Here is a 13,853-nt window from a genome sequence, read left to right as displayed (position 1 = left end):
GTATTTATTATTTCCTCACTTCCTGAACAAACTGTTTTCCTTCATGTCTAGATTTGGTTTATGAAAAAAGCAGCTTTAGGAGTGTTAATCTACACGGCTGTTATCAGTGAAACACAGACATTTTCTCTTTGATTGATGATGAAACCATTAAAACCGGTCCTGTTGGTCGATGCAGGCAGACCAGCAGATGTTTGCAGCCATCCAGTTTCTTGCCTGATGCTCCTGTTTTATGTCTGAAACCGCTTCAGAGACGGTGTTTATCTGTTGCTGAGGGTTCCTGCACAGCTTGCCTGAAGAACAGATTAAGTTAGGGAAGATCAGGCACTCCTTAATCTAATTATGTCTACAGAACTTAAAGGCCCCCTGAGCTCATCCTGGGAAACACCATCACAGGCCAGGAAACTGTGACGGAGCACAGCGAGCGTTACGTAACCGTGTCCTGAAAAAGCCCGGCCCGGTCCGGTGCTGAGGCTGCAGGGTTCTGATCAGCTGCTTCACAGAACCAGAACGACTGTTAGACACACTAGAAACTTTAATGAATCTTTAAAAAGTTTTCTTATAAAAGTCTCTTTCAGATTTTGTAACAAATTAGTGGGGTTGAAGGAAAGAACATCAGTTATAATGCTGATCGGGAGGTGACTCAGATTTTCAGCTGACGAAGCATATTTTTGTTTTCTGATCAGGACTGTAGAACGCTCTGAATGATCGCTGACTTCTGAACCAACGATGTTTGTTTCTGTCTCCACAGGCGTGTCTGAGAGCAGTCAGAGGGCTGCGGACAGCATAAAAGGCCTGAAGAGGAAAAAAATTGTTGGAGAAAATCAGCTGAAGAAAAATCCCAAATCTCCCGTGAAGAAGCCCTTGAAGTCAAAATCATGTGAAGCTGCAGCCCATGACTCGTCACCTAAAGACACGACACCTTCCTCCTTCCCCACCCGCCCCTCCAGCAATCCACCAACATCTCCAAACAGAAAAGAAGACCCAGGAAATGTTGTACAAACTGCAGCATCCCTCGAGGAGGGGTCCCATTTTTCTGATGCTGAGAAGGTGAAGCAAGAGGGGACGTCTTCTAGGCCTCCGTCACGTGATCCCTCGGACAGCAAGGAGAGCCTGCAGGTTACTGCCAAAGAGCCTCTTGCCAAAGACGGCAAGAGCCCAGAGCACGGCTTCGTGGGAGAGTCGTACCGCAGCAGCGACCCTCTGGACGTCCTGCTGAAGGCGATGGAGCCTGACTTCAGTACGCTGACTGAGAGGAAAAGCCCCTCGCAGGCCATGGCCATCAATAAAACACCTGCTTCTCTCCATCCTCAGCTCAGAGGAGGAGTAACTCCTCTCCCTGCGGTCAACATAGCTCTCCAGACGCAGCCACCCCACATGCAGACCTATTACATTGACAAACAGGGGAACGTCATTGGCATTGCAGCAGCTCTGCAGGGAAATCTGCAGACATCTCAGCAGGGTGCACCACAGTTTGTGCCAGTTGCTTCAAATTCAGAAAAACCCAGTTTGCACATGAACTTTAGCACCGGACCACCAGCTCCAATGGGCACCAATGCTTTGCCCCAAAGCCAACCCCCAGTAGCACAAACATGCCAGTCTATTCCTGCCAGTGTTCCCAGCACCATTCAGGTTCCAGTAACGCCGAGCAGCAACCAGATGCAAATGACCACTGTCATGAACTTCGGTGCTGAGCAGGTTGCCAAGGACCAAAAACTTAAAAAGCCCGGAAAATATGTATGTGAATACTGCAGCCGGGCGTGTGCAAAACCCAGCGTGCTGCTCAAACACATCAGGTCTCACACAGGAGAGCGCCCATATCCCTGCGTCACCTGCGGCTTTTCCTTCAAAACCAAGAGCAACTTATACAAGCACAAGAAATCCCACGCTCATGCTATAAAGCTGGGGCTCATGGCACGCTCTGAATCTGGAGGGGGATCATTGTCTCAAGAATCGGACAAAGCTGCTGGTACACACTCAGAGGCAGAGGAGAGTGCCGACAGTGATGAAGAAGGTAGCACCGCCGACCTGGATCCAGATTCTACGCAGAGCTGCACAGCTGCTTCCTCTGACAACAGTTTGCAAGGTGCAGGCATTACGCACGTAGAACTGAACTCACCAGTAAGATCCTCCCCAAGTCGGAGGGTCCATGAACCTAAAGTGACGGCAGCTCTTCCAAAAGTTGTTGTGTATCCGGTTAACGCGTCTCCTCTGAGGGCAGATAGTCCAAGAGTTACAGGTGCTGCACCTGAGCAAGCTGCTGCTCAAAGGCAAAGAGAATTTCAGGCTACAAATCTGAGATCAGGCATCCTGTCCTCCCTGAAGGAGGTGGAAGGTACGAATCCCTCACTGGACACTGTAAGTGAGGATGAGGACCAGCAGTGCAAGTCTCCCCTGTTGGGTGGACATGCTCAACTTCAGCGGCAGCAAGCTACAGACTTCTCTCAGCAGCAGCAGCCCAAGTGTTTGCTCAGTCCCCGCAGTTTAGGAAGCACAGATTCTGGTTACTTCTCTCGCTCTGAAAGCGCCGACCAGGCCATGAGCCCGACAAGTCCCTTTGTAAAGATAATCCCCCCAGTAGACCCTGACATTGCCAAGAATACACTTCCCAGCAACCCTGCCTTGACTGCGACTGTAATGCCTGTTGCAGCTGAGCAAAAAACACGACCCCCAGAAAGACAAATGCGGCCACCACTGGAAGCCAGTGCCCGCTCCCTGGAAGAGCGCATTTCAAAGCTGATATCAGACAATGAAGCAGTGGTGGATAACAAACAGCTGGATAGCGTTAAGCCACGGAGGACCTCTCTGTCCAGAAGAGGCAGCATTGACTCCCCAAAATCATACATCTTCAAAGACTCATTTCAGTTTGATTTAAAACCGATGGGAAGGCGGTCGAGTTCCAGCTCAGACATCCCTAAGTCCCCATTCACCCCCACAGACAAGTCAAAGCCAGTGTTCCTGCTCTCTGTTCCTTCCCCCTACCCTCCAATGGACTGCTTGCCAATAACACGAAGTAACTCCATGCCCACCACACCCGGACACTCAGCCCTACCTGTCAACGTTGCTCCCATCCCCCACCCTCTGAGGGTTTGTCAATCCTTTGATGATAAAATTGGTTCCCTAAATGATGAGGTATTCTCATCAGCACCACCAACTCCAAACCCTGCCATGCATTCTCGCACTTTGGTTAGACAAGTAGCAGTGGAAGATTTTTCCACAAGTGAGGGTCATGGCCTCCCTTCTGTTCGCTCCATGGATGACGGCTATCATGGCCCGAGCGTCTCCGCTGACTTGATGCAGAGGAGCAAGTCATTTGAACACGGTCAGGACAGAAACAAGAAGCCGCAACAAAACAAAGGCACGATGTACGAATGTGAAACCTGTCGGAATCGGTACAGGAAGTTGGAGAACTTCGAAACTCATAAGAAATTCTACTGCTCAGAACTTCGTGCCCCAAAGAACAAGCCAGTGGTTGTTAAAGAAAGTGATCAAGATGTTTTTCATGTCAGCGTACAACACCCAATCATCCCGAGGTCAACAATCGGCTCAGGGATACTAGATCAACAGACATCAATCAGGAAGAGGCGGAAAATGAAAAGTGTTGGTGATGAGGACGATCAGTCTCCAACTGACACCATCCCACCATGCTCAGTTAGTTTTGAGTCTCCAATAGATCCTACCAATAGGACGTTCTCTCGACATGCTCTAATAGTAGAGGTCCAGCCCAAAAACAACCAGCCAAAGCTACCTCAGATCCAGCTTGTAGCACGAGGGATGAATACAGATTCCAGACTGTCGCCCATTAGAGAAACCCAGAACAGCAGCTCGGTGAAGGGAGAGCTACCTAGGCAGGGCAGTGGGACGTCAGTGATTAAACACACCAACTCTCTGACCAGCCACAGCTCATTTGAGACGGACTCTGTGGATCGGGTATCTCCAGTTATAACCATGGAGAAGGATTCCCTGAGTGAAGCCAACATAGAAGGAGCAGCAGCTGGCTCCACCGAGACCTACCATGAAAAAATGACCAAATCCTCCAGTACTGATTATGGAAACCAAAGAAACGAGCAAAGCAATGATGGCAGGCTTAGTGTTAACTCCACACCTGTCCATCAGTCTCGTCTTGTTCGCCAAAGCAACATCCAGGTCCCTGAGATTTTAGTCACAGAGGATTCAGACAGGGAGCATGAGACACAGGCTGCCGAACCAGCAGACAAGCCTCCAGATCAGTTCAACTGGCCACAGAGAAGCGAGAGCTTATCAAAGTTACCGGCAGAGAAACTTCCCCCAAAAAAGAAAAGGATTCGGTTGGCTCAAATGGATCACTCCTCAGGGGAATCCAGCTTTGAGTCTACTCTCTCACGCAGCCTCAGCAGGGATAGCAGTCTCTCTCGTTGTTCCAGCATCTCTGCCTCTTTCGACAGAGATGAGCTCTCTCGATCTGAAAGTCCATCCAGAGCCGAGAGTTCTGGCAAAGTCCCGGATACCCAAAGTCTGTCAGCAGCTTTCAACACCCTTGGTGTGCCTGGAATCATGAGGCGTGCCGCATCTGAGCAAATCACCTGTACACAGCCTTCTGTGGAAATTTCAAGTGATTATCGTAGCAAGTCCTTTGATTGTGGAAATGTGTCTCCCAGCAGGTCTCTGTCACCTGTTGCTCAGCCAAAGACTGGACAACTCTCCCAGATACCGCTTATTGAAAGGAGGCGTGGGCCACTGGTTCGACAGATGTCTTTAAAGATTGGCCCAGAAAGCCAGCAGCCTGTGCGGAAAACCATCATCCCTGCAGACAAAGCTCCCATCACAAACGTCAGCTCTTTTCCACAGAACAGATCCCAGCAGATTCACATATCCAGCAGACGCCCCACAGTTCAGCCATTCATACTTCATCCTACAGAGGCACCCCTGCAAAAGAATGAGCAAATGGTGCAAAGTATTAATCTAGGTAGTCCGACTCAGCTGCCACAGGTCCATGGTCTTCCACACCCTTGGCATCAAACGTCAAGGGTTAAAATTACCCAGAAGATCCAGCAGCCGCTCAGCCAGATTACCGTGGGTCGGGAAAGTGTCCAAAACAAGACATCCATCTTTGAAGAGAAGAAATGTTTTGTTCCCAAATACCAACTCCAGTGCCCTCAGAGATCAAGCCAAACATTCTCCTTCTCTTGTGCGCAGGGGACTCAGATCGCATTGCCAATTTTAACTATTCCAATAGCCAATCCCATACTGAGCATTCCCAAATCATCAGATGTAATACAGAATGTTTTTGTTGCCAGTCAGCAAGCATCTGAGATCAAGACCCAGACAGCCGAGCAGCAGAAGACTCAACCAGGATCTGTTCCACTGCCACAGATCCTAATCACTCATGAGCAGATGCACTCTTCTTCCTCCATGTCCAATAAAAGCAGCCCTTCATCATCTCACAGCAGTGTTGAGACCAACCCCCAGGTTGTGCTGACAGCAAAGAAAGACGCTCCTCCAAATCATCCAGACCAGGTCCCTTCCTTCTGCACTCAGAAACTAGCTTCAGTAACACTTTGTCCCCAGCAGGAACCCACTGCTTCCAGTAAGCGCATGCTTTCCCCTGCCAACAGTCTGGATATTTACATGGAGAAGCACCAGAAACGGGCCAAGGATGAGCATGGGGTGGCCTGTCTGACAGATGGAAGATCTCTTAGTTACCTCAATTCAAAGATGTCTGAAGTGACAAGACAGAGGAAACTGATGCTCGTTCGGCAGGTTTGCACAACAGAACCGGTGGACAGCCCCATTGAGACCGAAGCGCCTCCTCTGCCTGACGTTAAGACAGCTTCTGAGAAGGACTCAGAGGCCACAGATGATGTGAAACCCATGTCACCCGATGGTTCTGGACTGGATAAAGACAAGGGAAGTGTGATTCCGGAAGAGGCTGTTCTCGCGACTACAACAGGGAGTCAGGACACCTCCATGCCCAACACCTCCCTAAAGCCCCAGGAGAAAACTGAGGAGCAGAGATGGTCCCCGGCCAAATCCCTGATCCGACCTGCTAGTTTCCACTCCGGTCAGGGAAAACTGACCACATCGGTATCGATGGTGAACACCAAGGACACCCACCGCCTGTCTTTTCCCAGCTTAAAGACCACTACCACCTTCACATGGTGTTTCCTGATGAAGAGAAAACCTCTGCATGTCCAGCAGACTGGCCTGAAGACATCAGCTTATGCTTCCTGGACTGTAAACCCCAACAATCCCAACCCCCTGGGGCTACCCACCAAGGTGGTGATGTCTCTGTTTGACTCCAAGCAGAGCTCCAAGAAAATCCACTACACCTCCTCTATAAAGACGAGCGGGAAGTCGGACATCCTGTCGTACTCAGGCAAACTGAAGGACATCATGCCCCGGGTGGGTCCCTTTTTAAAATATCGGACACTTTCCACCAATGGCGTAGCTAAGCTTTTGTTTAGCGCTTTGGCAACTTTGAAAATGTTTATTCAAATGAAAGTTAACAAAACAGCAAAGTAAAGTATTCTAAAATTTAACATCTGTGTTATTTATCAACTGTTACTTCTTATAGTAATAAGACGTTTATATTTATGTTCTTATTGTTTATGCAGGACTTCCATTTCCTCTCATCACTTTCTTTTTCTGTAAAGAAAGGAACAAATTAATACAAAAATTAACACACATGAACGTCTTTGAGAGCGTTTCTGTTAATATTCCTCAAGTTCTCCAACGATGACGCGGTTCAGAAAATGTTTACACCCAGCATGCACCAGTAAACACATTAAAATCTACTGATGTCCTGCATGCTTTCTGACCATGCCAGTCAGGAAAAATCAGCAACGGAGTTAGCAATACTAAACAACTAAAAAACTGAAATTATGAGTGAAATGTCTGTTCCAAAGAATCACTGCCTGAAGCACAAACCATGCGGTAGATGTGTCAATGAAACATGAATGGTTGAAATTAGTGCGTTAGCCATTAGCTTCTGATACTCTGTTGGTGTAACTCTTTGGTGTTAGCGATGCTAACGTTTATGATTAGTACTTCAGGGTTGGCAGCTTGCGGTACCCACCATTGATTTTATTCAGTTGAATAAATTTGACTTTACCTTCTTCAGGTTCTGGCTGCCCAGAAGTCTGTGTCAACAGAACCGAGAAGTAAGCTACAACCAGAACCTCAAACCAGTAACGATTCAGACAAGGAGGTGACCCCTTCGGCAGAACCACGGCGCGTCAAAATTTTCGACGGAGGGTAAGACTTGCTCTGTGATTATCTTTGCAGAGGTTTTCTTGTCGCCTCATGGATTTCATATTGACCCCTCAAACCCACAGATACAAATCTAATGAGGAGTATGTGTACGTGCGCGGCCGCGGACGAGGAAAATACATCTGCGAGGAGTGCGGCATTCGCTGCAAGAAGCCCAGCATGCTGCGCAAACACATCCGCACCCACTCAGATGTGCGGCCGTACCACTGTGTCCACTGCAACTTCTCCTTTAAGACGAAAGGTAAGAACCCTCAGGCTGAGTACAGGATGACCGTTTGTCTGGGTTTCAGCTTTTTCTACTTGGTAGCAAAGCAGATTCTTAGAAAATAGGTTTATATGTCAGACCAATAAAAAAATTTTATATATTTTTTAAGGCTTTCTTGGCTCTATTTTATTTGAGGGTGGTCAGACAGGAAAGAGGATAATAAGACATGCAGGTCATCAGGCCAGGACTTGAACCTGTGACAGCCGCGTTGAGGACTGGGCTGCGCTTTTACCCTGCAGCACCCCACAAAACAGATTTTTATTTCAGAAATGTTCTGGAGAAGACAGTCAGTTCCAGCTTCTACCAGGAGGATTAGCTGCAAAAGGCCACTGTTAAAGACGCCTGTTGTTCCGAGCGCTTTATTCAAGCCAGGTGCTAAGTTGAGTTTAATTAATCTTGGCTGAAAAAACTTTAAATTATCTGACATGTTGACTGAAGTGTTTCTAGTTTAACCTTGCAAATATATTATACTACATATAATATATATTATAAATATAGTGCCATTAAAAACTCCTGAAAACTTCAGCGCTTCTCCATGTAACAAATCTGCTGCAATTTGTTTAAAAAAACTTGCAAAGAATTATTTTTCTGATGTCTGACAACATTGTGACCAAAGTCTGCGGTAGTTGTGTCAGTCTTGGAGCAGAGACCTCAGGTGACAGATGAGAGCTGAATCATTTAGGGCCGTTTCCATGGTAACAACTTTCCTCAGCAGGTCTGTGTATGACTTCACATCACGTTACGGATTGTGGCACAGAGGTAGAAGCGAAGCAGAACAAACTAGAGTTTGAATTAATAACGTCATTTATTAACGTTCGTCAGACATTTGAGTGAGTTTTAATTTAGTGCATCACATTTAAAATATTTAAAGGTGTTAATCCCTGAATATTGTTTATATTAAATGCAAACTTCAGACTCCTGACCAGGGGCGTATTCAGGAAGTTTTTAAAGCAGGATAAGTGATGATCTTTGGGTGTTACCAAAATAAAACCCAGGGAAGAAGCAGAGTTGGAATAAACTTTATAAAAGTGAGTGACTCACAATATGAAGGTCATAAACGTAAATAATTCTGACTAATTAAAGCTTTTTATCTTCTTAAAGGGGCAGTATTTATTGAGCTTTACATCGTGTTATAATTTTATTTTCTGGACTGTTGCCTCGATTATTTCATGCATGTTTGAGAAATCCTTTAATCTCCATTCAGCTGCAAAACATCTGGGCGGACCTAGCCCCGCCTTCCTCACAGTGGAGCCCTCCCCTGCAACTCAGCTCCTTCAGACTAGCCAGCAGCAATTAGCAAACACCTGGAGAAACTATTGGGCTCATTATAGAAGCTGCTTCTAAGAGCAACGCTGGTAAAAACGTTGTTAAAGGGTTAATAGAGGAGCCCTGTTGGCATGACTTCCTGGGAGCTCCAGAAAAAGGAGCTTCTTAAAGAGACAGAGGCCCAATTTCAAGGTGTTAAATAAAGGAGTAAAATTTCTTTAAGACATATTTGATAGTTTTTAAAGCAACTGAAGATAACATAGTTAATTGATTGTGCTATAAAATGGCACTTTGTGCCAGGAACATACACAATACTAAACCTTTCAGTTGTTAGTCACTAAAAAATATTCATTTTTGAAGACAGTCAATTTTAGACCATAAATTAGCTTAAATTTATGTCCAATAGTTTTAGGTGTACATAAAGCTGTCGAAAAGAAGCTTTCATGTTTGTTGATCCTCAGATCTGAATTCGATTGGTTTCAAAGAGAAAGCTGGAATGAGCTGCAGGTTTCCTGCACTGAGCATGTGCAGCAGGAGCCGTGCATGGCCGTCACATTTACTTTAACGCAGCGACTCCAGCTCTTCCCAGGCTGTAAAAATGAAAGATGTGGTTCCACCGTCTCCAGCTATGATTCACCGGTCCTGATCAAACTTCCCACGCTGCGCTGCAGAACAGAACCCAGAGTCAGCAGCCCACGTCCCTTTAAAAATGTCTTCATCAGTTCCTCAGCTTTCCCAAACAGAGCGCCCAATTATGTAAGCTCCTTTCCATCTCTTCCACCTGTAACCTCTCTCTGGCTCTGTCTACAGGGAACCTGACCAAGCACATGAAGTCCAAGGCCCACAGTAAGAAGTGCATGGAGATGGGGGTGCCGGCCGGGGCGGTGGAGGACCCGGATGCAGAGGACTCTGGTACGAACGCCATGACTGGCTTCTCTAGCAGAACGCTCAGCAGGACTGAGAGGCGGCTGGTGTTGCTATGCGGATCAATAGTTTTGCCTCAGTCTAATTAGGAACTCTAAAAGCAGCTTCTTCCTCTGGTAACTCGGAGGCCATGTGGGCGGCAAGCACAGTGCTCAGAAAGAGGAAATTGCTGCGTCTAAATTTAGAAAAGGAGAGCGAGTTGCCTGAGAGCGTTCTCTGGTCTGAGTTTGTTTTTCCTCTCCTGCCTGTAATGGAGCCGAGGGGCTTCCTCCTTCCAACCTTAATTCAAATCCCAATTCCAACCCTCTTCCAATCCTAATCCAAACCCTAAATCCTTCCTTCCAGTTTACTGTTTTATTTAGGCTGAGGTGGTGCTAAACCACAGGTGCAGCAGTCAAAAAGCCAGAGAAGATGCCGAGTCACTTGTTGCTATGGTTATCTTTCCAGGGGAAGCTGGAGCCCCAACAGCATCACTCGTGCAAAGTCTCAACCTTTTATTCAGTCAGAATTCTATAACTAATGACGTTTTCCCGCCCGATGGTCTGATAGACTCAGTTCGACTGGAACAAAAATTGCAACATTTGTTACATTTTGTGTTAAATGATCCAAAACTTCAAGCAGCCTGTTCCCCTCCTGGCCTGTGGGGGCGCTGCACCAAGAACCACTGAAGGAAACGACACAAAAACCTCTGAAGACACTGAGAGCAACTTCCTTCTTCACCAGATGGAAACAAGATGGAGGCGTCAGATTTTAGTGTTGGAGGATTTCTCTTTAGGCTAAAGACCAGGAGCCATTTCTGCTGCTAGCGCTAGGCTAGCATGTTAGCTTTGGCTGTATTTACCCAGAATGCCCTGCTCTGTAGTCCACTTCCTGCTTTTGGAGCGGTCTCCGGTCCGCTTGCCGTTCACATTCAAACCAAACCAGAGTTCACTTGAATGGAACCCAGACTGAAGTTTGCAGGACCAGAGGTCAGAGGTCAGTTAGCATTCACACCTCTCAAACCGAACCGGACTTTCTTGGAAAATGGACTGCAGTTGGGTTGAAGTGGACTGAACAGGGCTGGTATGATCAAACCTTGAGGTGCTACGCTGCATCAGTGGCCCGGTCCGTTCCTCCGGTTCAGGAAAGGAATATTGTCATTTTTACCATAAAATAATCAGACGCTCTGTTTGCATCGTTTGACAGGAAACATTCAGTGTTGACGTTGACTCATGAGGTTTTTCTGCTTCAGGTGACCGAAGTCATTTGAGCAGCACCGACCGCCAGGACTCGGACGGTGACGACTCGGACGGGCCTGACGATGAGGAGAACGACGATGAGGAAGAGGAGGACAGCCAGGCGGAGTCGGGCCTGTCCACCAACCCCTCGGTGTCCGCCAGCCCGCAGCATGCCTCCTCCAAGGAGGCCGACGTCCCGCCCAGCGCGCTGCTCGCCCAGATGTCCATCAGCGCTGTGTCTCTCCCCTCAAACCCCCTCGAACCCTCAGACTGCGTCCCAGGGACCGGCCCCGCCCCGTTCGCTCCCTCCCCTCCGCCCGTCACCGCCACCTCCGACTGCTGCCCCTCCGACTCGGACTCGGTGCACATGATGAGCCCCGTGTCTCCCTGCAGGCAGATGTCCATCGACTACCCGGACTTTGACGGACCCGTTAGTCCACCGGCGCCGATCCGCGGCTCCAGACCGGTCCAGGTGAGACGCTCATGCTCCCTCCTTCCTCTCCTTTTCCTTCCCTCTCCCCCTGTGACTCCTGCATTCAAGGTGCCGCCACAGACCTCCTCTCAGGCTGCACCAGGTGATCAAACCCTCCACCTCAGCGCTCCGTATGGAGAAGCGTTAGTGCCAAAAGTAAGACTATGGCAGTGGTGGCTACTTCCCTGTAGCAAAAGGCTATTTCTATGCTGATCTGATGTCCTGGAATCGGTAACCAGGATGTTTGCACATCTTTAAAAAGTCTTAACTTTATGTTAAAAAGTAAGTTGTCGTCTAATAACAGGTTTTAAAGTTTTTCTTTAATATTTGACGTATTTTTCTCTTCTGCCAGACTTTCTCTGTCAGCCAAAAGTTTGAGTCGTACTCTTCTGTGACCCAAGGTGGTTGAGGCTACTGCCAAGTCACTGCTAACACACACTAGCTCGCTAGGTAGTTTTATTTCGTCTATCATGAGAAAGTGAAAATTTATCGCCAGATAGCTGGATGAAGTTCGTACATTTCTGTGGAGATATATGTCTTAAATTTTATTTTCCCTGGGTAACAAGACCGGCCTCACTAGCGTTAGCCTGGATAGGCTAACAACTAGCATACCTGCACTGGTCACTCACTGGTTTTCCTTCTTTCTCTGCCGTTCATTAGCACAGATATGTTAGCAATATGTCTATCTGTGACACCACAGCTGACCTTGGTTCTGATTCTCCAGGATTCTGGACCTCCAGCGGTGAACAGTGAGTCCAGCACTCCGGTGGACCGCAGCACCCAGACGTCCTACACGCCTCAGCTGCAGCTCCCCCTGCAGGCGGCGCCGCAGGCCGCAGAGACTCACCTGTTCAGCCACCTGCCGCTGCACTCGCAGCAGCCGGCCCGGTCACCCTACAGCATGGTGCCGGTCGGGGGGATCCAGCTGGTTCCGGCTGGTGTGACTGCCTTCGTCCCGCTGCAGGCCGGGCCGGTCCAGCTGACCATCCCGGCGGTGGGGGTCATCCACCGGGCCGCCAGCCCGCTGCCGGCGCCGAGCTCCCCGGGTCAGGCGGAGGGCGGGCCGGCGACGCTGGGTGGCGTGGTGCCGTGCTTCCCGCTGGGCCCGGTGACGGGCCTGGAGACGCTCAACCTGATGGGGCTGGCCAACGCGCCGGGCCTGACGCTCAACGCCGCACTGGGCCTGCAGGTCCTGACGCCTGGCCCGGCTCCGCAGGGCGCCGCCCAGAACCCGGTGCCGGGTCTGCAGATCGTCAACATCGCATTGCCGGCCATCATCCCGTCGCTGTCCGCCCTCAGCCCGCTGCCGCCCGGCACCGACGCCCAGCCGCCAGCGACACCAGAGCCGCCGGCGGAGAAGGAGGGACGGATCCCCCCTCAGCAGAACCCAGCAGCTGGCGCCGACAGACCGGAACCGGCGGCTGGCCCAACCAAGCTGACGGACGAATACAATGAGGCGTCCAGTGACGACGAAGACCGACTCGTCATCGCCACCTGAGGGCGCCGCCTCCTCTTCTTCTTCTCTTCTGTTTTTGTAACTCGTCACTTTTAAGGACTGAAACACTCGAGCCGCGGCTCTCCTTCCAAAGCACAGATGCTGATGTTGTTACGTGCAATCATCGTCCGACGACCAACCGTTTGTTTTGTACATGCTGTAAAGACGATCGTGCCTTTTTGGAGTTCCATGTAAATAATCCGCTGGTTGTTTGTGTTTATTTCAGATTTATTTAGGAAAATTTGACCCGTAAACGTCGACGGACTTCTTAATGTTTGAGTGACTCTCTATGGATTATTAGGCAAAAATGTTTGTGTACAGATGTTGTGTTCAGCTATTTATTAAAAATCCATCTAGTGCACATTTTGATCCATAAGTCTATAGGTATGTGCATTATGGTAGCTTTACATTGCTGTATGAATATTCTTAACTGTATCAGTAAATATTTGTTTATGAAGCTTTTTGACATCTTGGAGCATCTTTTAGAAAAAACTGAGCAAAACAATCATTTAACTATTTACTGTGAATTTAAAAGGTAAATGAATCCAGCTATTTAGCATTTAGATAAAAATAAACCATACATTTAAATTTAATATACAAGTACATATACAGCTGTGAAAGTTTTTACCCCCCTTATAAATGTTTGAACCACATTTTTTGATTGTTTCCTCAGCCACACAGAGGCCTCATCCTATGGAAAGCTGTTTCATTCAAAATCAAATAAATATTCCTTAAAATAAAACATTTAAAGAAATGGTTACCTTATTTTTTTATTTAAGTATTAATTCCATAACGGTGTTTTTATTTTCTGGCTTTTATCTAATAAAGCAACTTATTTCACGGACTTCAGTGAAATGGAGCCAAAAACTAAAAGTCTATGAAAAATTTACAAAATAAAAACACCATTATGGAATTAATATATAAATACTAAAAATAAAAAAATAAGGTTAATATTTTAACATTTTATAT

The 13,853-nt window shown here is 47.8% G+C and overlaps 1 protein-coding gene across 3 annotated transcripts in view; it reads left to right on the top strand.

Annotated features, from left to right (window-relative positions):
• The window catches only part of hivep1 (HIVEP zinc finger 1), a 41,118-nt gene extending 27,777 nt beyond the window's left edge, over positions 1 to 13,341 (top strand). For all 3 annotated transcript variants that reach the window (XM_014996706.2, XM_014996688.2, XM_014996698.2), the window contains exons 4-9: positions 749 to 6,378; positions 7,097 to 7,230; positions 7,311 to 7,486; positions 9,587 to 9,688; positions 10,932 to 11,389; positions 12,114 to 13,341. In XM_014996706.2, the coding sequence (XP_014852192.2) occupies positions 749 to 6,378; positions 7,097 to 7,230; positions 7,311 to 7,486; positions 9,587 to 9,688; positions 10,932 to 11,389; positions 12,114 to 12,887 (7,274 nt within the window). In that variant the 3' untranslated portion in view covers positions 12,888 to 13,341. The remainder of the gene's footprint in view (positions 1 to 748; positions 6,379 to 7,096; positions 7,231 to 7,310; positions 7,487 to 9,586; positions 9,689 to 10,931; positions 11,390 to 12,113) is intronic.
• Positions 13,342 to 13,853: the final 512 nt, after the last annotated feature.

This window comes from Poecilia mexicana, unplaced genomic scaffold (assembly GCF_051168715.1).
Source record: "Poecilia mexicana isolate PSO_F unplaced genomic scaffold, ASM5116871v1 scaffold_11, whole genome shotgun sequence".
Lineage (NCBI taxonomy): Eukaryota > Metazoa > Chordata > Actinopteri > Cyprinodontiformes > Poeciliidae > Poecilia > Poecilia mexicana.
The sequence above is the reverse complement of the archived record's forward strand: the minus strand, read 5'-3'. Positions and strand labels throughout refer to the sequence as shown.